The following is a 25,278-nucleotide window of genomic DNA, read 5'->3' on the forward strand; positions in this document are numbered from 1 at the left end:
ATCTCTGTTGATATAAATGACCGTATAATTCCAAACCCAATTATCACTACTTAGCCGTTCCATTTTGTAGTTAAAATCCCACAAAATTAAAGTGCATCAATTGTTAATGGTAATAGACCAGACAAGGGATTAAAGATTATTTTAATGTTTATTTCCTGTCAAGAGATCTTCTGGCAGGAAACACCGCAGACAAAAGGCGGTACACTCAGATGAGATTCATATATTTAAATCTTCTAACTTCTGAAAACATTATGGATATAATTACTTGTTTAATTTACTTGTTCCCTCAAGATACAGGCTGGGGAGATCAAGCCGACTTTATTATATCAAGTTCTCAGAAAGGAAAGGCAAGCTCTGGAGCATCTAATAAGCTGGTTTATCCTCAATAATCACAGCAGATTTGGAGTCGGAGTCCCTGGGCACTGGGTGCTGCTGACAGAGGAGAGAGGCAGAAGTTCAGGGTGAGGGGGTGGGTCTCAGGTCCACTCCTGCGCCTGCAACCAGAGGCCTGAGTGGCCACGGGCCTTGAAGCTTCCCCAAGCCTCAGTCTCGCCTTGGTAACACACGGTTGATGAGGACCAACAGTGCACACTGGATAGAGAAATACCACATGGCTGGGGAGACAGCTGAGTGAGGCCAAAGTCACCACCCGCTCAAAACGCAGGCACAGGCATCCTGACGTGCTCGCGACAGCTTTCAAGGTGGTCACCCAGGTGAACCGTAGATGCTCGGTTAATCTTTCTAGGTCATCACCGAGATAGACATGTGTGCGTGTGCTCACACACACGCACGGGGACACATCAGAAAACACAATCGCAACACCCAGGGGTCCTTGGAACACAATCTGAGAAATACTGGTCTATTTCCAGAAATGCAGATGATGGCAAAAATAGGCTCCATCCCAATGTCCAATCAACTTATTCAGGACGTAGGTTGAGAGAGATTAAGAATTTCAAAGGCAATAAACAAACAAATGGGGAGGAGGAATGGGCAAACAGATTGTTTGATAGACAAAAAAATAACTGCTCACCTGAAATTACTATTTAGATCCTGGAGAAAAGACTCGAGAATATAAAATACGTGATTACATACATAAATAAACAAGAGAGGGGGAAACAAGGGGGCAGCATGGTTGGGTGGACTGACAGCTAGAGAAAAATAATAACTGCTCACCTAAAATTACTATTTAAATCCTGGAAAAGTCAGAATCTAGATAGAACTTGAGTCCCTCTTCCCAAAGCACTGAGTTTATTGTTTTACCTGTTAATTTCTGCCACGTTCATTTGAATATAAAAACCATGAGGGCAGTTATCTGTGTGTTCACTGCCATATTGCTAGAATGTAAAATAGAGCCTGGCTCACAGTAGGTGCTTGATAAATATCACTAGAGTGGACTATGACAGCGACAGCAATTGTATGATCATTCTGTATCTCTATGAAGGAATTCCCACCCCAGATTCTTGTGTCAGTATATTAACTTGGTTCACTACTAACAGTAAGGTGCTTGGATATGAGATGGGCTGAGAAGCCCTGCCCGAACCACACACCCAGACGCAGCATCAGAGCTAGTCTGAAATCATACTTGCTGACTCTGCACCCCGGGCTCATTCCGTGACGTCACTCTGGCCTTTGGAGAGTGTCCCTCCACCTGAGGATGAGGGAGGGCTCTTTGCTTAAGAAGCAAAGAGATGACGTACTAGGAAGTTTCTGTGACAGTTTGGGTTCCCAAAGAGAGTGTGACCTCGGGCTCAGTGTGATCAGTTCAAGTGAAAGGATTCCGAGGAAGTCAGCCATCGTAACTGCTATGCTTACATGATAATACACAAGGCAGAGCCAGTAATAAGCTGGAGTTCTTATCTTTAAAAGTACACTGCCCGTTTTATGCTTGATGTAAGTCAAATCAGTACGCTGGACAACCGTAAACTTACAAGGCACTGTCAATTATATCTCAATAAAACTGGGAGAAAAAAAAGAAATTTTAAAAGAAATATATACAAATGAAAAAAATTTATGAGAAAACACAAATGCAGTGTTCATAATGAGAACCTACTGTTTAGCACAGGGCACTCTACTCAATATTCTGTGGTGACCTAAACGGGAAGAAAATCCAGAAAAAGAGGGAATATATGGATATGTATAGCTGATTCACTTTTCTGAACAGTAGAAACTAACAAAACATTGTAAATTGACTATACTCTAATAAAAATTTTTAAAAAATATAGTGTTCAAAGTATAAAAAGGCTAACTATGCAACAATAGGGAAATGGTTAAACAAAATAAATACAATTCATTCATATAGTACACTCTTACTAAATCAAGAATTTTTCTAAGCAATGTTTAGTGACAATGAAAAATTATTATTTAAGAAAAAGAAAATATATAGAAAAAATATATACATATATACACACATGCACACAGATTATGTTTTTTAAACTGTTTAAAAGCTTAAACCCAAATTTGTTTTTAAAAAAGTCATCACTGGGAGGAGAGAAAAAAAATAACAAAACATTAAGAGTAATCATCTTAGGGTAATGGAGTTAATAGAACATTTTAATTTTCTTCTGCCTAAGTGCCCAAAAGTTGTTTTCTCCTTCTACCATGTGTAGTATTGACTACATATTCAAAAAAAAAAAGGGTTTTTCAAAGTAACACATGACTCTTTATAGGAGAGAGAGAAAAACAAAGGTCAATCAGGCCTTACGCCTGGGTCCAGTCAAAGAATTTACTTAGCTCATGAGTTAACAAAGATTAAGAAATTCACAGCCTAATACATACATATATAAAAGAAATATCTGCCTATCTACCAACTCTGTTTTCATTCCAGAAAACTGAGAATCTAAAAAGGGATGTGGCATCTTGTCCCCAGCACCTGTTTCTTGAGCATGATGAACCCTGAATCCTGGAGGGAGGAGGGGTGCTGGGAGTCCTGGCGCTTGTGGCTGGGAGCTGACCCTGGGAGCAGCTGTCATGGAGACTCGCAGGGAGACCTCGACCAGGTTGAGAAACGGCTGTGCCTTGGGCGCCAGAGAGGAGGGTGAGCGGCTGACGGTCTGCGTGATTCATCACGGCTTCCTGTACAGCCCCTTGTCGCATCCGCGATTGCATTTGGCGATCATGGGACACAGCTTCCAAACATGCTCTAAGTAACTCAGAGCCTTGCTCTCAAGTCGCCTTCTGGACCTGGCTTATGGTGAGGGGCTTGGAGGTGTTTCCTTTAAAACAGTCCCAGGAAAGCCAGCCATACATTCATCGGATACCTCATCTCCGCAGGAAATAATCATCACATGAAAGCAAAGGACAAGGGACTTCCCTGGAGGTGCAGTGGATAAGAATCCTCCTGCCAACACAGGGGACGTGGGTTCCATCCCTGGCCCGGGAGGATCCCACATGCCACAGGTCAAGGAAGCCTGTGCGCCACACCTACTGCGCCCCGGCACTAGAGCCCATAAGCTGCAGCTACTGAAGTCCTTGCACCCTAGAGCCTGTGCTCAGCAGCAAGAGATGCCACTGAAATGAGAAGCCCACACACAGCAATGAAGAGCAGCCCCTGCTTGCCACAACCAGAGAAAGCCTGTGCAAAGCAATGAAATAATAAATAAATAACCAAAAATAAATAAATTAAAAAAAAAAAAGGGAAGAAAGTGATTGATGACGCTGACCATCTCTGTGCCTGGCATTCTGCCAGCCATCTCATGTGCACAACACCTAACTCCATCAGGTACAGTAAATAAGGCTTCCTATTTTAAAGATGATAAAACTAAGGCTCAGAAAGAGTAAGGTTGGTTATGACTCCCACCAGTTTGGAATAACCCAAATTCGTACTCAAGTGGGCCTGATTCCAGAGCTCATTTCCTACCTGCACCAGTGGCAGAGGGGAAGGCTGGATGCAGCCTGGAGAGGTGAGCTGGGTCTCTGCAGGTGGATGAACAGAGCGTCTCTGGTTGGGGAAAAGAAGGAATCACCCGGTAGGTACCAGGTAAAGACAAGAGTCGAGCCCTGGGCCTTTGAGGAGCACCAAGGGTGCCACCTGGCGGCCCTCCAGCCCATCGCTGATGCCCTTTTAACAATCTGCTCACACTTCCAGGGACCCGCATGGCTTCCTACCTCCAGGGGACTTGCTCTCCTGCCAGAGTAAGACACTGAATAGCTGCCTGTATTCAACCTGACATCTGCAGATATTTAAGAGTCCAATTCTATCGCTACATCTTTTCTGTAGACACAAAGGAACCGCAGGCTTCCGGCACCTCGGGGCTCCCTCTCACATGCGCTGTCCCTGTTTAAGCGTGCTGGGGATGTATACACACGAAACAGGGCCGTTTAACTAGAGATGCTGTATAATGGTGCTACTTCGGTGCCTGAAAATGTAGGAAACCTTGGTGGATCCTGATACCAGCCAAGAGATGCCGGCCACCGGGGCTTGGGTGGGGGTCCAACTTGCTCCTGAATATGGTAGCTGAACAGATGGGCGATGGCTCCAGCAGCCAAGGGGCTATCAACTGAACTCAGAAAAGCCAAATTCCCGTCAGTGCCAGGCTTAGGAGATGCTCCATTAAGGAGACTCACGTTGCTACAAGAGCTAAGGATATAAACCCAACAGCCAGCACACTTTTCCCCCGCCCCTTTTTCACTGGAAGGCTCCTCACATAGGTGATGCTATAAGCTCTGAAGGTTTCTGTGTGCCTCAGGAGGCTGGTTCGCAGAAATGCACCTCTGCAGGCCAGGTGAGGTTTGTGGGATGGGCGAGACGTGGCATGGAAATCCATTCCCCAACCTTTCACCAGGCCTGAAATCTACTGTGAATGGAACTCCTAAAAGTCCATGTTGGCCTCTGTTTGAAAACTACTAAATCCGATTCCCTGAGAACACCCCCATTGTAATAAATACAGTACGGTGAGAACATATGCTAATTGCATGATCTCAGAGACTAGCGGACAACCTAAACGTGAGGAATGTATCGAAGGTGGCTGTCCTTGGAGCCACACCACTGAGGCTCGAGGATCGGGCTGAGGCACTGGGAGAATATTAAACATCTCACCAGCGGGCTGCCACTGTGGCAGGCTCCTACCATGGTGGACGACAGTGGGAACAGAGTTCTGGGACCCTAATTTCACACAGGTAACAAAACTGAAATCTGTGTTCACTTGGAACGTGGGTGGTGTCTCCAGCTTATGAAATTTAAAGAGGAAATTATCTGTAAATGTACAGAAACGAATATGTTTTTCTGAAAGACAAAATACTACTCAGCCATAAGAAAGATGAAATAATGCCAATTGCAGCGACATGAATGGACCTAGAGATGATCATACTAAGTCAGACAAAGACAAATACCATATGATATCACTGATACGTGGGATCTAATTTTTTTAAATTATACAAATGAACTTATTTACAAAACAGAAACAGAGTTGCAGATGTTGAAAAATAAACTTATGGTTACCGAAGAGGAAATGTGTGTGTCGGGGGGAATGAATTGGGAGCCGGAGATGAACATACACACACTACTATACGTGTGCTCAGTTGCTAAGTCATGTCCGACTCTTTGTGACCCCATGGGCTGTAGCTCACCAGGCTCCTCTGTCCATGGGATCCTCCAGGCAAGAATACTGAAGTGGGTTGCCATTCCCTTCTCCAGGGGATCATCCCAACCCAGGGATCAAACCTGAGTCTCCTGCATTGGCAGGTGGATTCTTTACCACTGAGCCACCTGGAAGCAACCAGCAAGGACCTACTGGACGGCACAGGGAACTCTACTCAATATTCTGTGATAACCATATGAGAAAAGTATCTGAAAAAGAATAAACAAATGTTTATGTATAACTGAATCACTTTCTGAACACGTGAAACTAATACAACATTGTAGATCAACTATAAGCCAATAAAATTTTAAAAATTAAGAGTACTAAAAAGATATACACACCTTTTCATCTCCAAACTATGCCTTGAATAAACTAAAGAAACACTACTGTCACTGTACATAGTCATACATTAAAAGAAGGGAAAAAAAAAAGAGATCATTTTTATACAACTCAGCCAAACAATTTTTTTTCTTTTTTTTTTAAATCTTCATTCATTCTTCCTGTTTCTTTTCTTTCTCATCCCTCTTGCCTAGTCCCTCAGACAGCCAGGATCACTCAACTCCCCTGACTGTCCATTAACTGGACCTGTGAAATGGGGACAGAGTGTATCTGTCAGGTTTCCCTGTGGGTTAAATAAGATGATGAGTGCACCCACCTTTGGACCTTCAACATATAAAATGATCACGTTAGTGGCAACAACAAAATTATTTTCACTGAGATCAGAAGTGGCCACACACATAAAAAAAGGACCAGTGGGAGAGGAGAGGAAAAGAAAGTGGGAGGGGTGGGGCAGATTTCAGTCATATGTTGACAGGCAGGGGAAGAGCTGTGTGAAAAAAAATGAACCCAGTGCAAAGTCAGCCTAACAAATAAGCCAAGGCCACCAAACGAGAATAAACAGGGGCCTTCTATACAAAGCTTGTTCTAGCAGGGGAGTCAGCTACCATCGGGGGCGTTGGGCAGAGGCTCAAAGACAGACAAGGAAGAGGGCACATTTTCTAACAGGAAAAGGGAAGGCTTCAGTGTGTTCTCATTGGAGGCCGTCAGCCTGGGGAAGCTGGGGGCAGGACAGCTAGGAGCGGGACATCCTAGGGGCTTGGTTTGGGAGCACATCTGGCTTTCTCTAGCTGGTCCTGAGTTGGAAGTAAGGACAAAAATTAGTGATGCTGGCTGTTACTGACCAAGTCCTGACCATTTCTGGTTGATGGCTACAGAGGCTGCGGGTCAGAGGTCTATGGTCAGATACAGCCTGGCCAATGTCCATTTGTATATTCAGTCTCTCATTAGCAAGACCATTTAGTGACCCATAACCATTTACCCCAAAGTTGTCCACGAAAAAGACTGTGATGAAAACTCTTCCCCCAAGCAGTCTGTGCAGGGGAACTGGCTGGCTGGACCACCCACAGTGCCTCCCGACCTCAAGGGCACTGAATTGTCAGAGAGCTCCCCACAGCCTAGGTACAGACTCCCCGTTGCCCTGGGCCTTTGCACAGGGGTACATGTGAATTTGAGAGGAAAAAGGTGCTCTGGCATCCTACAGAAATAGCCGTTTTTCATACCACTCCTGGGAGGTGGTAATTTATTCAGTCATCTTTCAACATAATTCCTGTCTGACTGATTTGCTCTCTGCCTTCATCTTATCCAAGGTGCCACACACATGTCCTGGGTGAATAAGAATAAGTACAGCGTACAGATAGGAGGGTTCAAGAAGCCAAATGAATAATGGAAAAGACTATGCGAAAGCAAATGAAAAAGAAAAGCTCACTGTTCATATGAAATTTCTGCCAAAGTGATTACTAATGTTGCTCTTTAGAAAAATAGCAGTTAAAAAAAAAAGTCTAGGTCTTTATAGAGTTGGAGAGGAAAATGGTTGGGATTTCCCCAAAGCAGGAAAAACTTGGTTTCATGTCACCAGCCTTAGCAAATACATGTTTGGTCTGTGTTCTAGAACTTTCTGTTTTGGATCTATGGTTCAAAGTCAGGATCTGCCACTTAGCAGACAGGTGATCCTGAGATTCACTTGGGATTATTTTGAGGCAGAAGGGAGGTGATATTCTAAGGGCTGGTGTGGGGACTAGAGCTTACTGAGCACAGAGGAAATGTAGCTATGATTTTTTAAATGGGGAGGAATAGGCCTGCTCTCGGAGAAGGCAATGGCACCCCACTCTGGTACTCTTGCCTGGAAAATCCCATGGACGGAGGAGCCTGGTAGGCTATAGTCCATGGGGTCACTAAGAGTCGGACACGACTGAGCGACTTCACTTTAACTTTTCCCTTTCATGCACTGGAGAAGGAAATGGCAACCCATTCCAGTATTCTTGCCTGGAGAATCCTAGGGACGGCGGAGCCTGGTAGGCTGCCGTCTATAGGGTCGCACAGAGTCGGACACGACTGAAGCGACTTAGCAGCAGCAGCAGCAGCAGGCCTGTTCTCGGAGAATGGAAGCAGGGAAGGTTTAATGCAATGGAAATTAGGCCAAAAAAGCAGGCTGAGGTCCATCTCCTTCCCTAACAGATGCAAAGGTGCTCTGCAAAGTATCTATTACATGTTGAAAAGGGACCATTATTCTATAATCCTGTGATTTGTGTAATGATGTATATGTGCAGAAAGACATCCAGGGGGTCTTCCTGACCCAGGGATCGAACCCAAGTCTCTTTTGTCTCTGGCATTGGCAGGCAGGCTCTGTACCACTGAGCCACCTGGGAAGCCCATAAATTGGAGAAAGAAGAAATCAGAGTAACCAGCCAGTCTCCAAGGTGGGAAGAGAGGTGAGACAGACTGTGCAGTGAGCTCTTCCACATGGTCTGTGTGTGCCTGGCCGGTATTCATTTGCCCTTCCCATAAAGCACCCTAATTCCCAAGGGAAACAGTCGTATCCTTGGTCCCAATCTGTGTGTTTTGGCATCTCATGGTAGCAGATGACCTACACTGTGCAAACATTCCTGCAGGCTGAACCAAGAATCCCAACCCCCTTCCCACAGCCAACAAGATCAACGCCAGTCAACTGGTCAACTCCTGGTTTTGACAAAAGGTGCATCTGGCTTTACCATCATCAAGGAAAGATGCTTCCACATTTATATGGGGAAAAGCTGAGCCCCGAAGGGAAAGAAAATAACTCTTCATAACATCTTCTGGATACCTAGGTCCAGCAGAGGCTGAACCCATGATGGTCCTGGAATTCTCATTTACATAAGGTAATAATTACTTTTTTCCTCCTCTATAGCCAGCGAAGCATACACAAACCAAGTAAATCAGAATGGGAGATGCGAGACAGAGGAGGAGGGATTTTTTTTCACGAAGTATCAGGATATCAAGTGAGCTGGAGGTTACTCATTATGGCAAATGTCTCATGCTGGAAAGAAAATATTTTTTTTTGCAGGGGGCGGGGTGGGGGTTGTCCCCCAATGCCACTTCAGCTGCTGAGTGAGCAAAGAGGAATATGAATAAACTCCGTGGCCACAAGAAGTCCAGGGCTTCCTTTTAAATCAGTTCCTAGAAGGTGAGGAACCAGTATATCATAGTGAGATGATCATTTATAATGGGACCTTTATTAGGAGCCAGGGTATAAAAACTGTATGTGAAACAGCCTCCTAAGCAGATTCGGTGCAAGGCTGATTAACCTCCTCTCCCAAGGGGGGCTGGCTGGCTCTGGGCAGTGGTGACGACACTGGGAAGTCACCCCGCCGCCAGGTCACAGGCCTACAGAGGCTCACGTCCGAAGGGGCCTAACTGCTTCTTCAGGGCATACGGGGGCACATGGCTGCCTCGTGGGCTTGAAGACGCGAGGACCGGGTTCAGGTCCCCTGAACTGGCTGCGTGATGTCCGCGCTGCTCACAAATCGTGTGGCAGCTACGGTTTGCCTCTGTGGTCTGTTTTGTTGCTGGATAAATACGACGAAGCTTGGTACATGGCAAGTATTTGATCAGCGGTAACTATTTTCTAAGAGTACATGTTTCTGTTTTAGTTCTTAGGCGTGAAAAGGGCAGGGAAAGGCTCAGCACAATTGGATCTTGGGTCTGGTCAGCTGTCCAGAGACAGCTTTTCTGTCATTTCAGGCAAACAGAAGAGGCCCGTATCTTGGGTTATGGAGCCTGGGATACCGGGGGTGGGGGTCACCACAGAGCCATCATTTATTGAGAGCTTACTCTGGGCCAAACACAGTTTTAAGTATTTCACTTCCATGAACTTAACTTAATCCTTGCAGAATCCCCATGCAGTAGGTACTAGTAATAATACCAGTAACAGCAATGGTAGATACTAGCAGTGGAGTTAATATTAGAAGCAATAACCCCAGGGTTTCACATCTATTAAGAGCACTGAGAGTCCCTTGGACAGCAAGCAGATCAAACCAGTCAAACCAGTCAATCCTAAAGGAAATCAACCCTGAATATTCACTGGAAGGACTGATGCTGAAGCATCAATCCTTTGGCCATCTGATGCGAAGAGCTGACTCACTGGAAAAACCCTGATGCTGGGAAACACTGAAGGCAAAAGAGAAGGTGGTGGCAGAGGATGAGATGATTGGATGGCATCACCGACTCAATGGACGTGAATGTGATCAAACTCCGGGAGATAACAAAGGACAGAGGAGCCTGGCATGCTACAGTCCACAGGGTTGCAAAGAGTCGGACATGACTTAGCATCTGAACACAACAGCTAACACCAAGATGAGGGATGTAACTTGAACCCTGATAGCGGGATTCCAGAATTTGTTAACTGTGTCCCTAAAAGGCTGGGCAGGGTTAGAAGAGTGATGCTTTTCCTGCACCTGTGACCAATGTGCCTGGTGCCCACATGTCCCCACTGATGAGTCCTGACGTGTAACCGAGCAAAAGGCATAGTGGTTTCAAGTGGGAAGTGGCCTTGGGCCTGCAGTTATCTGAGCTGGCAGGAGCCCACGGCAAGAACGTGGTGTGCCTGTGAATCTCATTCATGGCCTGGGTGGGGATGAACTTGACCTGGTGCACAAAGATGGCGCTCCACAGGCTTCACAGATTCCCAACGAGGCTGGAATGGAGGCAGGCAGCCCAGAGAGGAAGGATCTTGGAGCGAAAAAAAAGGAGTCAGCGTGAAGGGACAGAAAGAGGAAGTTGGAGACTGAAGCCCTGGGTTCAAACCCCACCTCTGACTTCTCCCCTGCACCCCCTCCCTACTGCCCTCTCCACTTCACGCCTTTACCCTTGAAATAAGAGTGAATGCGCATCCTGATGACAAGTGATGCAAGAGAAGAAATAGTCACAAATACCCCTTGATGAGGAATTCCCATTCAGTATATACAAAAGGGCCATACATTTAAAGATTTTGCTGTTGCTGTTAAGTGGAAAGAAATCGTAAATTATTGGGAGGGGGAAGCTGGGGCAAGAGGACTCCTACCTGGGGATGTCACACCCAATTTAATACAGCACTTAAGTGTTTACCCTCCAGCAAAATCGGTGGTATTTCTTCTTTCCTCCTGGGCACCTTCCAAGGACCCAAGGCACTTGATGAAAAGGGAGGAATAATCCTTTCTTTGGTGTCTGCGATCAAGATCTATTTGGTAGCCCACTCCTCTAACACTGCCCGTGCGGAGAAATAATTTCGGCTCCCCGTTAATTTGAGTATTGAACTGAAATTCTGCAGCTGCTTTCTGCCAAGCCTGAAAGCAGAAATTAATTTCAATGACCCAGGCGAGTGGAGGGGAGCGCTGTCAGGTAATTAGTCTTCGTCTTCTGCTACTCAGGGTCTATCAGGGTGCTAATCCATACATAAACCCAGGCATTCCCCGAGTCACTCGCAATCTGCGGGGCCATTTAACTGCCTCTTGGTTGGGTTCACCAGAGCCGGGGCATCGCAGGCACACGGATGAAGGCTCCCTTTCGTGTCCACCCTTCTGTCTACCTATTTGGAGCCTGCGGAATTAATGCAGCTGATTTACATGTTCTTTTCCTGTTTGATCCCAGTGTCTGCCATTGATTAAGTGGAGCTTGGGGTGGGAAGGGGAGCCGGGGGAGGGCCCCTCCACCCTGCAGCATCTGACTTGCCAGTTTATTAATGAAAGAGGCACCAATATTGATAGCCTTGACACTACAAGTGCAGCAATTAGAGGGTATGTCCTTCCAGGATTCTAATTAAAAAGGAGCCTTTTCCTGCCCAGGATGGTTCCTATTGTCACATATGCACTCAATTCTGGCTTTCACTGGGGGTTCCTATGCCTTTTCCTTTAGGAATATCTCTGTGGGGGAGGGGGCAGAATAAACACAGGTTCAAAAAGCTTTGTTCCTAATGAGGGTCATTGTGAAATCCATGGAAAAGAATGGTACTTGGAGAAGGTACCTCTTGACAAAGGCAGGCTGCCTCCCTCCAGTCCTCTCCCAGACACTTCTCTGGGCTTCTGGGTTTTCATGCTTTGAACCCTAAAGGACTGGGATTGGGTGGGTAGGTGGGGGTGTGGGATGCAAAAAAATAAAACACTAGCTGTGATAACTTTCTGAGCTACTGAAGCACCTCATATCCACTACATTGTTCACCCTTCTAGCAATTCTGTGGTATGGGTTTCAGGGATTCCATTTAATGGAGGAGAAAACTAATGCGTAGATCAGAGCCAGTCAGTGGCTGGTGGTTCTTCCTGATCCAAACTCCTTCTTCACTACCCTCCAGGCACTGAGCACCCCAAGACTCCGGGGCCAGGCAGGTGTCATGGATGGTGACACAGATGAACTGGGAGCCCTACCCCCTCTGACGGGGCAGCCCAGCCCATGCTGGAGCCTCCGGCCGGGTCTGTAGGCCAGGCCAGCCGAAAGAAGCGGTTCTGCCCTTTGGTGGCAGCTGATATTGTAAGAGGACTCAAACATCTGGAATTTTAGGTGTGGAATGCTGTTAACTCATCACTGAAGCGCCTTGTAAGATTTGCAACTTCAGACACTCTACCTGCTTCCTTAGAATTCTTAAGATCCATTTTTGTTTCCTCAATATATATATATTTTAAACTCTGAACCCAGCTCTATCATGTCCTCTCTTGCCTGTGTGGTCATACACCAGAAATGGCCCCAGCACAAAGCTGAAATTAAAGAAGAAACACCAGTTAGGTTCATCAGTACCTTTTTCTAGATTCCATATGTATGCGTTGATATACAGTATTTGTTTCTCTCTTTCTGACTGACTCTATTTGGAATAACAGGCTCTAGGTTCATCCACCTCTCTAGAACCCACTCAGAGACCCAGAGGGACAGGATGCAGGGATGAGAGGCAGGCTCAAGAGGGAGATGATACATGTACAGTTATGGCTGATTTGCATTGTTGTATGGCAGAAACCAACACAATATTGTAAAGTAACTTTTTTCCAATTAAAAAATAAATTAAAATAAAAATACATTTAAAAAAAAGGAAACAGAGTGTGGGCCCCAAATGCCTTCCTCCTGGGCCCTCTTTAGCTGACATCAGAAACCCTCTTTCCTTTTCACCTACCCAGGCCAGATGCAGAGCAACCAGGCCTGCACACCTGGAGTTGGGGAGGGCGTGCTCCCCCAAGCTCACCTCTCCTGCTCACTCATCCTGAACCACCCTCCTTTACTCCCAGGTCGGTAATGAGCAGACTATGTGACCTCAGATCTTTTTATTTTTTCCTCTCCTGTGCATCAGTTTTCTCATCTGCAAAATGGGAGACTAATTTTGACCTCACAGGTGCCTTGTGAGGTTCCTATGAGAAAAAAAAAAAAAAAAAAGTATGAGAATGTTTGAACACAGTGTCTGTCTCCTTGTAAGCAGGCCCACCAGGCCTGACCGCCTGCACAAGCAACCTTGACCAACTTGAGGTCCAAGGCGGTCAAACTAATGATACATTTATAGGCTTGTAAACTGAGTCTCCTTCCCAGGTCTTAACAGAACAGTGATGACCAAGCGCTGGACAGCAAGCCAGTCTTGCAGCTTCCGTTTTCCTAGCTCTCAGATGGTCTTTATATACCTCCCTCACAGGACTGCTGGAAGATTATGTCCTCAAAGCAAGTCTGACACTTAGCAGGCCTGCAGAAAAGCAAGCTCCACCATCAGCTCCCAGGCCTATTAATTCTCTTGCTCTGGATTCATATCACTAAGGTTTTATCCTTCAAGGTTTTTTATTCATGCTTAGGACTAAATCTTGAAAATGACAACAACAACAACAACAAAAATCCAAAACAAACAAACAAAACACCTGAATCTTCCAGGAGCTACAACTATGATATCTCCCCATAATTTCTCATTTTACTGTGAATTTCTAGAAATGACAACATCTGAGAGAGAAAGAGAGAGAGAGAGGTGGACTTGACAAATAGAAAAGCTCTAACGCGCTAATGTATTTTATTGGAATCACAAGTGCGCTGTCTTCCCTCTGACCCCCCCCCTCCTGTCCCCTCCAGCCTGCTGCTGGAGGCACCAAGGAGAAGTCAGAGGCATTAGTCTGGCGTCAAATAGCACTGCCATCCACATTCTAGGAGAGTCAATTGCAATTAACGGGGCCATTCAGAAAAGGCAGGTACGGACCAGACAAAGGGAGCAACAGCCAGATCTTATCAGAACCCAAGGGCAGCAGGCTGGGCCTTTCAGAGGCTGTTTGCACTGGGTAAAAAAAAAAGGTGATGGAGGAAGAACAGGGTAGGGAGAGGTAAGCTGGACCAGGATGAAAGGGAAGGGCAGGGAGGGAGAAGAGGCAGGCTCCGAGCAGAGAGGTTTACAGACACAAGGGCTGACTCCTGAGCCCAGCCCCTGGGGTCAGATCTTGACTCTGCCCCTGGCTACTGAGGACAGGAAACCACTCATCCCTCCAAACCCTGGCTGGCTGATCTGTAAAACAGGCAGAGCCACAGTACCTCCCTGTTTCGCTGAACTGACAGAGCAAACAATGTCTGCAAAGTACTGAGGGTGGTGTGTGGCACCGGGCAGTCACCCTAAGAGGAGAGCTTGGCGCGGAGTGGAGAGGAGGCCTGGCCAGCCAGGAGAGAAGCAGGCTCTTCCAGCAAGCACCCCAGGGCGGAGGTCAGGCGCTGCATGTGCAGGCGGCCATGCTGAGAGCAGCTCCCTGTCCACCTCCAACCCCACGAGGTGCTCACCTTTCTTTTCAGAAGGGGGCCTGGGCACCTACCATGTGCTTATTAGCTCTGCGCCATTCACCATGGGACACCCAGAAAATAACCTCTCTAGACCCCTCTTCTTTGTTTTTTTGATCCAAGAATGATGTCAGGGACTATAAGGAAGCGCAGTGTAGACAGAGGGTGACAGAGGATGAGATGGCTGGATGGTATCACCGAGTCAACGGACATGAACTTGGGCAAACTCTGGGAGATGGTGAGGGACAGGAAAGACTGGTGAGCTGTAGGCCATGTGGTTGTGAAGAGTTGGACACGACTTGGCAACTGAGTAACAACAAATGTGGTAGAAAGTTCCAGCAAGGCTGGTCTTCAAAGGCCAGGCAGCCCACGGATGAGTCTCATGACCACAGACCAGCTGCTTGGCCTGTTTAAAGCCTCATCTGTAACACGGGGACGGGAATACCTGTCATTACAGGATTATCACGAAAGAGGAGTGAAGGCAGTTCAATGTATACTAGCATTTTTTTTTTTTCTTCTCATCCCAGGGTCCCTGGTGTGCCCTAGATGGACAGACGCTAGACAGCAGGGACACTCACATGTCTCCAATGGGCACACGGCCTTACCTGGAACTGGGCAGCGGACAGGAATGAGCCCAGACCCCACCAGCCTCTCTAGCCAGACAAGGAGTTCCCCCCAACGCACAGACCCTCACTCTGGTCTTACGAATTCTTTCAATGATGGAGTGTATGCTGGCACCATGAAGAAGTTACCTGTGGAAGCAGCTGAATTAAGTGGAGGCTGAATACTTTCTAGACCCTCCCCCGACTAAAGCATGGTTCAGGGAAGGTGGGGAGCTCTTCCTTCTCTCTGCACTTTCCCAGCTAAGCTGCTTACTTTTGTTTGCACACTCTGGCAATTGAGCCTTCATCTGTCAGGTCCCTGGAAGAATTCTAGAAACTTAGGCTAAAAAAAAAAAAATCCATCAATTTAGATTTTTTAAAGTTTCTATAGAATCAGAAAAAAGGGGGTCATAAGGAGTAAGCAAAGGGGCTGAGAACAGTGAAAGAAAACAAGAGCCATTTGATTTTCTATCAGGAAAAAAATAATAACACACAGCAAAACTTCATTAAGTCAGTGTTGGTCTAGTCCAAAGAGCCTATCATCTGGAGCAACTATTCCCCAATCAACTGGATGCCTCTCTTGTAATCTCCTTAATGCTGAATGTCTGATCGTGAAATATATGAATGTATCAAAGAAGCCAGTCTTGATATGTTCGATGTCGCGGGAGATCCTGCAGTGATGTCTCTAAGTGTCCAGAGGAGAGAACAGTGTGCATAGTAGGTTGTCAACAACCCTTAGCTTTCTTTCCTTGCATTTTGTATTATTGAAGTGTTTATCTGATTTATAACATGTTCAGTCCTTATCAATAATAATGTGTTTCCATTTTAATATACTACCTTTTATTAAACTGAAGTCACAAACTTAATAGCAAGGGCCTGTCGAAGGCACTTTAATCACTACTGGAGCGCTGATGTCTCTCCTAGGAGAACGGGGGCAAAGCTCAGTTGCAGCGACGGGGACCGTCCATCCACCTCTGTGCTGGCAGAATGAGTTACGGGATTGTATTATCAGCGCAATTAGGCCGGGCTCCCTCTGCATGTCCACGACAGACCTCTCGGCTCTGTACAATAAAAGGTACTTTCCTCTGTGACCTGGTTTCCAAAGCATGCTTTCCCCTAAGGAGGCCACCAATGATGCCTGCATGGAAAGGCTGACCTCTGGGTTCTGTGTGTATCTGGCATTCACAGATTTTCCCAACGTGGACATGGACCCCTGGTCAAGGGCAAGTGGAAACCATATACTAGTACTTTTTGGAGTGACAATGATGTTAATGACATTGATGACAGTGTGAATGATGTTGACCTTTAATAACGATGATGATGCTGTGAATAATGTTGATGGTGCTAAGTACTGAGCACTTAGTGGGTACTGAGCCTTGAGACTTCCTTGGTGGCTCAGCAGTAAAGAATCTGCCTGCAATGCAGGAGCTACAGGAGACACAGGTTTGATCCCTGGGTCAGCAAGATCCTCGGAGAAGGGCATGGCAACCCACTGCAGTATTCTTGCCTGAAGAATCCCATGGACAGAGGAGCCTGGTGGGCTACAGTCCACGGGGCCACAGAGAGTCGGGCACACTAAAGTGCCTTAGCACGCACGCATGAGCCTTGAGGAAGGTTGCTAATGCATCCCCATTTTATAGATGAAGAAACTGGGGCTTAGAGAAGATGAGTGACTTGCTCGAGGCCCAGAGAAAAGACCTGGCGAATCCATGATATGGACCCAGGTACGTGGCTTCTAATTCTGTGGCTCATAGTGTGCTAGGCCCACGCCTTTGTCTGCTCGGCTGCTGTAAGAAAGTACCAAAGGCTGGGAGATTTAAGGAACAGACGTTGATTTCTGACAGTTCTGGAGGCTGGGAAATGGTGAAAGTTCTCTTCTAGGCTTGCAGGGGCCGCCCCAGGCTGTGTCCTCAGATGGCCCTTCCTCAGGACACACAGCAGGAGACAGATCTCTGCCTGCCTTATCTTATTGGGGCATTGATCCCAGAATGACCTCATCTAAACCTAAGCCCCTCCCTCCAAAGGCCGCCATCCTGGGGATTGGGGCTTCAACCCAGGAATCTGGGAGGACACATTCAGTCCCTAACAACCCATTTCAAGCAACTGTCTCCCTTCTTGCTTGGTCAGGAGCTACACATTAGAAACCCTCCCCTTCCTCCCAGAGGAGATGTCTCAGAGGTCCCTCCAGCAGTATCTAAGTCAGAGTGGCCAAGATCTAAGTCCACCTGCCACCCTCGCTCATGCCTCCTGGGTGATGGACCAAGGGATCCATTCACCAGACTAATACTTGAGGTGTGGAATGAGAGGGTTTCACGCCACCAACTCCGGCCCAGAGCCAGGCTCCAGCAAACCCTGAGTCAGGCAACACTTGACCGCAGACACTCAGGGGAAAGAGCCTGGTTTCGGCACCAGACACATGTAGACTTGAAGTCTGATGCCGTCGGGCAAGGCTTCCTGTGTGAAAGGAGGGGAACCAGGTTCTGCAGGCCTGCCTTCAGGGTCCTGTGAAGATGCCCCAGAGCAGTCAGGGCACTGAGGCTGGCAAGGGGTAGGAGCTTTACAAATACTAGCTGTCTCCCAGGCTCTTTCCTGCTCTGAGCCCTTTCTCCTCCACCTCGTTCGCAAATGCACCATTGACCCCAATGCCCTCCACCTCCACACACACATTCCAGCCCAGAACTGAACTCAACCCCATTGGCCCTGGACGGTGCTCCTGGTGGAGGACGTTCACAGGCAGGATGTCTTCTCACAGGTTCTAAGGCCCTGAAGCTTTATGCTTCTATCGGCTTTCCACTCAAAGATTTCTGGTGCAGGAAGGAGTAAGTGAGAGAGACAGTGGTGTAACAGCAGTCAAATATATAAAAAGCGGGGGCACACCATTCCAAAACTTGGGTATTTCCACATCTATCTGTAACAAAACACTTGGTCTATGGTGAGCCAGCTCTCAGCTTGCAGCAATTTATGGCGCTCCTATCCCCTGGGCACTAGTATTGTACAGTAAAGCTCCCGAAGACTCAAAAGAGTGAATCTCTAATTGTAGAGATGTTCTTCAAAATTAAAAAAAAAAAAAGAAAAAGGTCTGAGGTCTAGAAGAATACGGCTGGATGGGCGGGGAGCACTGTAGGAAGATGGAACACAGGGAGAGTCCCCATGGGGAGCTATCCATCAGTCTTGGGGGTGTGTGTGCCATTTTGGGCCCCCCCAGAAGGTCAATGGCCCTTTGGTCAGCGATGCTAGAACTGATCTCTGCAATGAGAAACCTGAAAAAACTTAAAACAAACAAACAGAACTCCACAGGACAGTCCCTCTCCTGCTCTCCGAGCTGACCCAAGGGCAAGTGGAGTGACACAGGGCCCAACCCCTCCTGATGCTCCTGGGAGCGAGGTCCAGTTGGCGGCACGCATCCATGACCCGTAGAGCTCCCTTTACGAATCACACATAGAGCAGAGAAGAAAAGGAGACCTGCCAGCTCCACTCTGCACTTCACGGCAGAGCATAAAAGCGCACGGGAGGCAGCAGAAGTCGCTTTCTTGAGAAGCGGCCTCGCAGGGATCCGTTTATGAAAAGCAGGGGACCTTTGTAGTGGCATCGCTCAAGCCAGAGGCCTGTGTGCGTGCCTGTCAGAACGCCGCACAGTGAAAGGTTGGGAGCTGGTGTCACGGCATGTGTTCCGGAGAACACAGGAAGGCCCTAGCCAAAGTCCTGGGCTCGCGGTTCTGTTTTGAAGGCGGGCAACACGCACAGTCGCTGGCTGGCAGTTAGCGAGGGTGGGGACTGGCCCACGGGAGGCATGGCAGCTCTCCCCACCGCAGTGTCTTCACTATAAAACGAGGATAACAAATGCTGGATCTCGCCTCTGCACAGCCCTTTCTTTCCCTTAGACTCTGCAGGGGTTGGGGAGGGGTAGGGGGTGATTAGGCCCAAAATACAGCCAAGTGAGTCAGTGGGGATCTTAGTTCATCTGAACTGTTGTAACAAAAGAGCACAGGCTGGGTGGTTTACAAACAACGGCAATGCCTTTCTCACTGGTCAGGAGGCTGGAAGTCAGAGCGCAAGGTGCAAAGATGGCCAGATACTAACGAGGTTGACAACTGGCACCTTCTCACTGTCTCCTCTCACGGCAGAAGGGGCTGGGAGTTCTCTAGAACCTTTATTAAAAGGCCACAAAACCCATTTGAGAGAGCGCCACCCCATGAAGCAAGCACCTGTCAAAGGCCCCATCTCCTAGCACCGTCATCTTTGGAGATCAGGATTTCAAACCATGAACCGGAGGGGTAACATTCATTCTGACCACAGCAGCAGGGAAAGAGAGGGTCTTTCAGGGGTATGCTGGGGGCATGATAGAGCTTATATCAACACCTCCCTTATATCAACTCCTCCCTTTCTTGACCTCCTCTTATAAACTCTCACCAAAAACCAGAAGACAGACAACTACAACACAAACCCCATCTGCAGCATCAACTATGGAAGAATCCAAAGGAAAGGCCTCAAGGCTAGAGGCAGCCAACCAGCTCAGTGATGACCACTAACACTCAGAGCACGCTCACCTACCACGTGCCAAGTACTCCACCAAGGGCTTTATGGAATGATAACATTTATTCCTCACTTCTCTCCAAAAAGTCCTATTCCTTCCAAATAGAAGACATAGCTATTAACCCTAGTAAGAAGATACAGAGAAGAAAATACAGCTTGGAAAGATAAAGTAACTGTGCAAGTTGCTAAAGTAAAGACCTAGCTGGGCCCTTAAAGAATCAGCAAAGGTTTATTAGCAAAGCAGGAGGGGAGGACTACTCCAGGCCATCAACAGCCTGTGCAAAGGCCCCATGGCAGGCTGTGCGTGTGCTGGGGTGTGTGCGGGCGGGGCAGAGTGGGATGAGAGTGGGCTGCAGAGATTGGCAGGGTCCTTGCAGGGTCAGTTGAGGATTTCAGATTCCATCCCAAGGGAAACGGGCAGCCAGCGAGGGGATTAAGCAGGAAAGTGGTGAATAGGGTGGTGGGGAGACTGGATTTCTATTCCAGAGCAATGACATTAGCTTCTGCCTGAGAAAGGGATTTCAAGAGAAACAAGAGGGCAAGAGAACATGCCAGCTAGAAACCTGACTGACAGCACAATGCTAATCTTAATGGCACTAACTCTCAGATTCAAAATTGAGCCTATGTAGTTACCGAGGCTATTATTTACTGCAGGGAGGCCAAACCCCACTGGTGTTTTCTGAACCCCATCCCTTGTACATAAAAAAAAAAAAAAAAATACCTAAGTGAAAAAGTCTTCCTGTTTTTAGAGAATCTTTTAAATGCCATAAGAACTCCAAAGGGAAAAGTCCAACATGGGAAAGCAAGCACTGGTGCCCTTTGAAAAGTTTTAATTTTGTTTTAACTTTGCTAAATCTACTTACGTTCACATTCTGAAATATGTATATATGATAAAACACTGCAGTTATGGTCTATTGGGTTAAAAATCCACTTTTTGGAATGGGTTCAAGGAATACTTATACAAAAGACCTCAGAATGGAAAGTAATTCTGCAGATAAAATAGAATGGGAACGTCCCTAAATATGCCCCTTGCAAGATAAATGCTCAGCGAGGAGGGGGTCTGGAAGCATCACTAACAGGGAGTTGAAAACAGCCAGCCTCTTAATCCCTCATGGAACTTGCTAGAAGGGAAGGGCCTGGCTAGCGCTCAGCAGCAATATTCATGTTTTTCCAAGGGTCTCTCCACTCTCTTTCACAATTCAGCTGAAACCAAGAAATTAGCCCCCAATTTAAGACAGTGAAATTCCATTCTAGCAAGCTATCCACAAAGCGTGGGGTGACCGCAGGGTTTATTTTGCAAAGTTGCAGACAAAGACAGCTGAAAAAACAAAAAAAGAAAGCAAGCCTGGAATAAATCCACCAACAAGCATTGCTGCGCTGCTTCTGTGTAATTATCCTTGCATGGGGAAGCATACAAAAGAGCAAGAGAATACGGATCTCATCCTTAAGGAGGTGCCAGCTCTGTTAGGAGGGTGGTTCTCAGCCCCAAGGGTGTGTCAGAATCACCGTGGGAGCTGGACAGACGTACAGACTGCCAGCACCCACCCTGGTACCCAGCTCCTGGACTAAGTGTCCACGGCAGACCTGGGGATCTCCATTTTAAACAGGCAGAAGGGCTTCTGGTGGGGGCGGGGCTTCAGGACCAGGAACTGAAGAGGAAACATTAGCACCGGGAATCTGACCAGGGGAAGAGGCCCTGGTGATCACCCCGCCTCGCCGTCTGCCCAGAGAGACCCCTCAGGTGGCCACTGAGCATCCTGCCCCTTGCCTTGACCTCTCTGATAAAGGGTGCCGGTCCTTGTGTGAATTTCATCCTCCTGTAGGAAGAGCCTTCAGAGAGCTGGTGTGTCCTGTACCAGTCACCCTTGCAGGGAGCACACAGGGGCCTCGGAATCCCTCTCCTGTGGTTGAGGAAGGGCACCGGGGAGGGGTACAGAGTACGGAGCCCAGAGCTGCAATCCTGGGGACCCTGGTCTGAGGATGGGACGGCAGTAGAACCCGTAACACTGAGCTGTCAGAGGCTCAATCAGCAGGATGTGTGAGGTTCTCCAGCAGTGCTCAGGAGTGAGACCCGGGACTTCTTAGACCACTCAGGATCTGCGACGTGTGACTGGCAACAGATCAGAATGGGTGCTGTGTGTGTGGTGAGAGCTCTCCTAGAATGGCAGCAAGAATGCTTTCTTCCAGAACAGGCTCTTGTTCCAGCAACGGGGGTAGGACTCTGGGCTGGGCCAGGCCACCAGGTGGGCTTTGCATGGGGCTGTGATGTTCTCAACTTTTAGACTCAGGGGTGGAAATGGCTCAGCGCACAAGCCCAGAGGTGGGCGCCATCCTGCATAACCACACCAGCGTTCAAAACAGAGCTCATGCGCTCTTGCTCCTTTGGGCAAAGGAACTGAAGACAGAAATTGCACACGGAGTAATAGTTTCTCGTTTGCCATTGTGTCTTTCTGCAATAAATAATTTCCAGTCAGGGTGCTGGAGAATTTCAAATGATAGACATATTATGTTCATGAAAGACAACTTTAAGAGAAATCTTTCTGCAATAAAAGTGAGGGCTCCCCCCCTCCCCCTTCTTGGCATCCCGGCTTGCCATAGAAATGAGTGATTTTCTGAATTTCTGCCAAGTTAGATGGTTCAGCATGCTATTAGATTAAGTCTGTTTATACAGAAACAGCCAAAAATAGGAAACACACAGAAGCTATTAAAGATATTGTCCTGTGAGGGAAAGATTTGAATGGTTTTCTTACTGCAAGTGGGAAATAAGATACGAGTCAGTATTAATGTGATAAAGAAGTTAATGCCTTCTAAAGCAAACCACTGGTTTCTTCATCTTGTTTCAGAGGTGACAATAAAAGGAACATACAGACAATTATTTCGGGTTGGGTGAGCATAGGAGGAAGCGAGGACTCTGCATGGCCCGATCGAGTCTGACAGTGAGAAATACATCGCTTTTAGGGGGAAAAAAATGGTGGGGCATCCAGGGAGTTTTTAAAGGGAAAGATGATTCTGGGACAAGGGGGCAGGGGGGAAAGTGGTGATGGGGGGGGGGATTCAATAAATACATAAATAAAACAAGGATTCAGATATTCACAAGTGAAATTCCAATTTCACTTCTGCCCTTGAGTTGCTCCGTAAACGAATGGAAATCATATGACCTCTTGGGTCAATGCGATTCAAGACGGAGGCCTTATATTGAGTTCTGCCTGAGAGGGGCCACCGAGTCCTCCTTCCCTCATCTATAAAGTGAACGCTGTGACCTATACCTTGAAGTCACCTCGTTTCTGTTCAGTGAGCCACGTCCTGGTCACATGAGCTGCTCCTGACCACGTTTTGGGATGGACAACACGTGGCTCTAGGTGCAAGCGTGTCTGTGATTCTCACACGGAATCTGGCACTGTAATTTTCCTCTTAGCACAGAGCTGAAAATCATGAAGAAGTAGGGCTTTCTTACACAACATGTATTTGCTCTGGGGCTGTCATCGTCTTGGCTACCTTCTGTGGCCTGGTAAGGAACTTGGAACTTGCTGTGCAGCAGAATACCAAAGACAGGTGAAGCCTCCACTCCCCTAAATGCATTCCTTTTCCACTGCTGTGTAACAAATTCCCACAAATCCACCAGCTGAAAACAACATACGTTTTGTATCATACAGTTCCAATAGGTCGGCAGTGCGGGTGTGGCTTGTTGAGCTGGGTTCACAACTTCAGGGTCTCACTAGGCTGAAATTTAGGGATCGGTTGGCCTGCGAATCTCATCAGAGACTTTGCTGGGGAAGTTCAACCATCTCAGCCTGTTGGCAGAATTCATTTCCTTGAGGTTGTAGGACTGATGTCTGCATTTTCTTGCCAGTTATTTAGGGACACTCTCAGATCCTAGAAGTCACCTACGTCTCACAACATGGCAGCTCATTTCTTTAAAACCATCAATGGAGAGTCTCTCTGACTTGAGTCTTTTAACTTATTACTGACCTGGGGATTTTTGCATAAACTAACACTTGTGGCCGGCGATTTTTATTTTGGGTGGCCAAAAATTAATTCTGTTATTTCACAAACACTTCGTGGGTTATTATATCCAATAGTTACACCTGACACGACTGTAAAGTCTCCTAATTTCTGTGAAATGTTGTCTTCCATCCACTCTTCTGTAGAAGCAAAGGAGCATTCTCTAGTACCATGAGTTTCATTTTCACTTTCTGTATCAGAATCAATCACTGAAGTTTTTCTTTTTGATGGTCTAATATTCACAATGTCTGAATCAGAACTACATTCTGAAGAACTATCATCTACTGACACACCAATATACCTGTGCCTAGGACAATCGGAGCAAGTGTCTGCATAAAATTCCTGAAAAATTCTTCACTCAAAATTTCATGATGTGCAATTTTTGAAACTTTTACATTTATAATATACACAAGGTTGGAAAAAAACCTAACAGAGAAAATATGAATAATGACAACCTTAGGTTGTTTAATGAACCCTTGATCAATTTTAAGCTCTAACAACTTTGCACGGTGATGTTAACTGTATCATTCTCTAAAAATGTATTGATACATCTCCAGTCAATAATGTGTTAGCAGCTTTAACCTAACTCAGGCCCACATCTCCCTGATATGTCGACTTAAAATCAACTCATCTGGGACCTTAATTATATCATCAAAGTCTCTTCACTTTGCTACGTAGTGAAGACTAATCAAGGAAGCGACATTCCTTAATCATTTCTACTTCCCACTGGTTAAAAGCAAATCACAGGTTCTCAATCACACCGTGGCATGGACATAGGAGATGGGGACTCACTGGGCCCACCTTTGAACCCACCTGCCAATGACAGCAAGAAAAGAGAAGTTCACTTCTGAAGAAAAAGGAAGAACTACTTCATTTATGAGCCTGAGCTTAGAATCTTGGTGTAGGGCGAGGAGAGAGAGGAGAGAGAAAAGATAGAACACCGTATTTCTTCCAAGTAATCTTGTTCTTCCAAGAACTACCTGCTGCTGCCCAGGTATTATGAAATGAAAATACAGGTGCCCTTAAAATGTACAGTTAAAGATCAGCAGCAGATATCTGGGCAGTGAAAACCCTCCTTCAATTGGAGCAACAATGAACTTGGACCTCCAGGAGCACAAAGTATCCAGAAAAAGCCAAGGCAGACCCAAGGGCAGACCCAAGGGCAGAGCCACGTCAACTTGTCTACGAGACCGAAACAGCACAAGGTTTGGGGAAGACGATGACACGTCAGATGCCACTTTCCAGCCAAGAAAAAGTCAAGTCTGAGGCCGCTGGACAAGAGAAAAACAGGAAATGTGTGTGATGGCAGAGGAAACACAGCTGAAAGAAGAAAAGCAGAGGGATGCTAACTGGGAGGGAGAAAGCAGTCAAGGAGAGACGTGAAGGGGATGAGGATGAGGGCTGGACGGAGCAGAGGGAGCCAGGGAAGCACCCTTCGCATGAGGAGGGGCTGGGCGGTGGGGAGGAGGCGGGGCTGGGGTGGTGGGCCAACGTGGCCATCAGTT

At 47.0% G+C, this 25,278-nt stretch overlaps 1 protein-coding gene across 13 annotated transcripts in view; it reads right to left on the reverse strand.

The window, feature by feature from the left end:
• Window positions 1–25,278, reverse strand: part of WWOX (WW domain containing oxidoreductase) — a 918,690-nt gene that overhangs the window by 467,117 nt on the left and 426,295 nt on the right. Inside the window, exon 9 of one of the 13 annotated variants that reach the window (XM_081513865.1) lies at window positions 3,933–5,785. The exons of the other annotated variants lie outside the window; for them this stretch is intronic. Within the exon in view, the coding sequence (XP_081369991.1) occupies window positions 5,726–5,785 (60 nt within the window). The 3' untranslated portion in view covers window positions 3,933–5,725. Of the gene's footprint in view, window positions 1–3,932; window positions 5,786–25,278 lie in introns of those variants that run through there. 13 annotated transcript variants of the gene reach the window in all.

This window comes from Giraffa tippelskirchi, chromosome 7 (assembly GCF_054371585.1).
Source record: "Giraffa tippelskirchi isolate mGirTip1 chromosome 7, T2T-mGirTip1v1.2.pri, whole genome shotgun sequence".
Taxonomy (NCBI): Eukaryota; Metazoa; Chordata; class Mammalia; order Artiodactyla; family Giraffidae; genus Giraffa; species Giraffa tippelskirchi.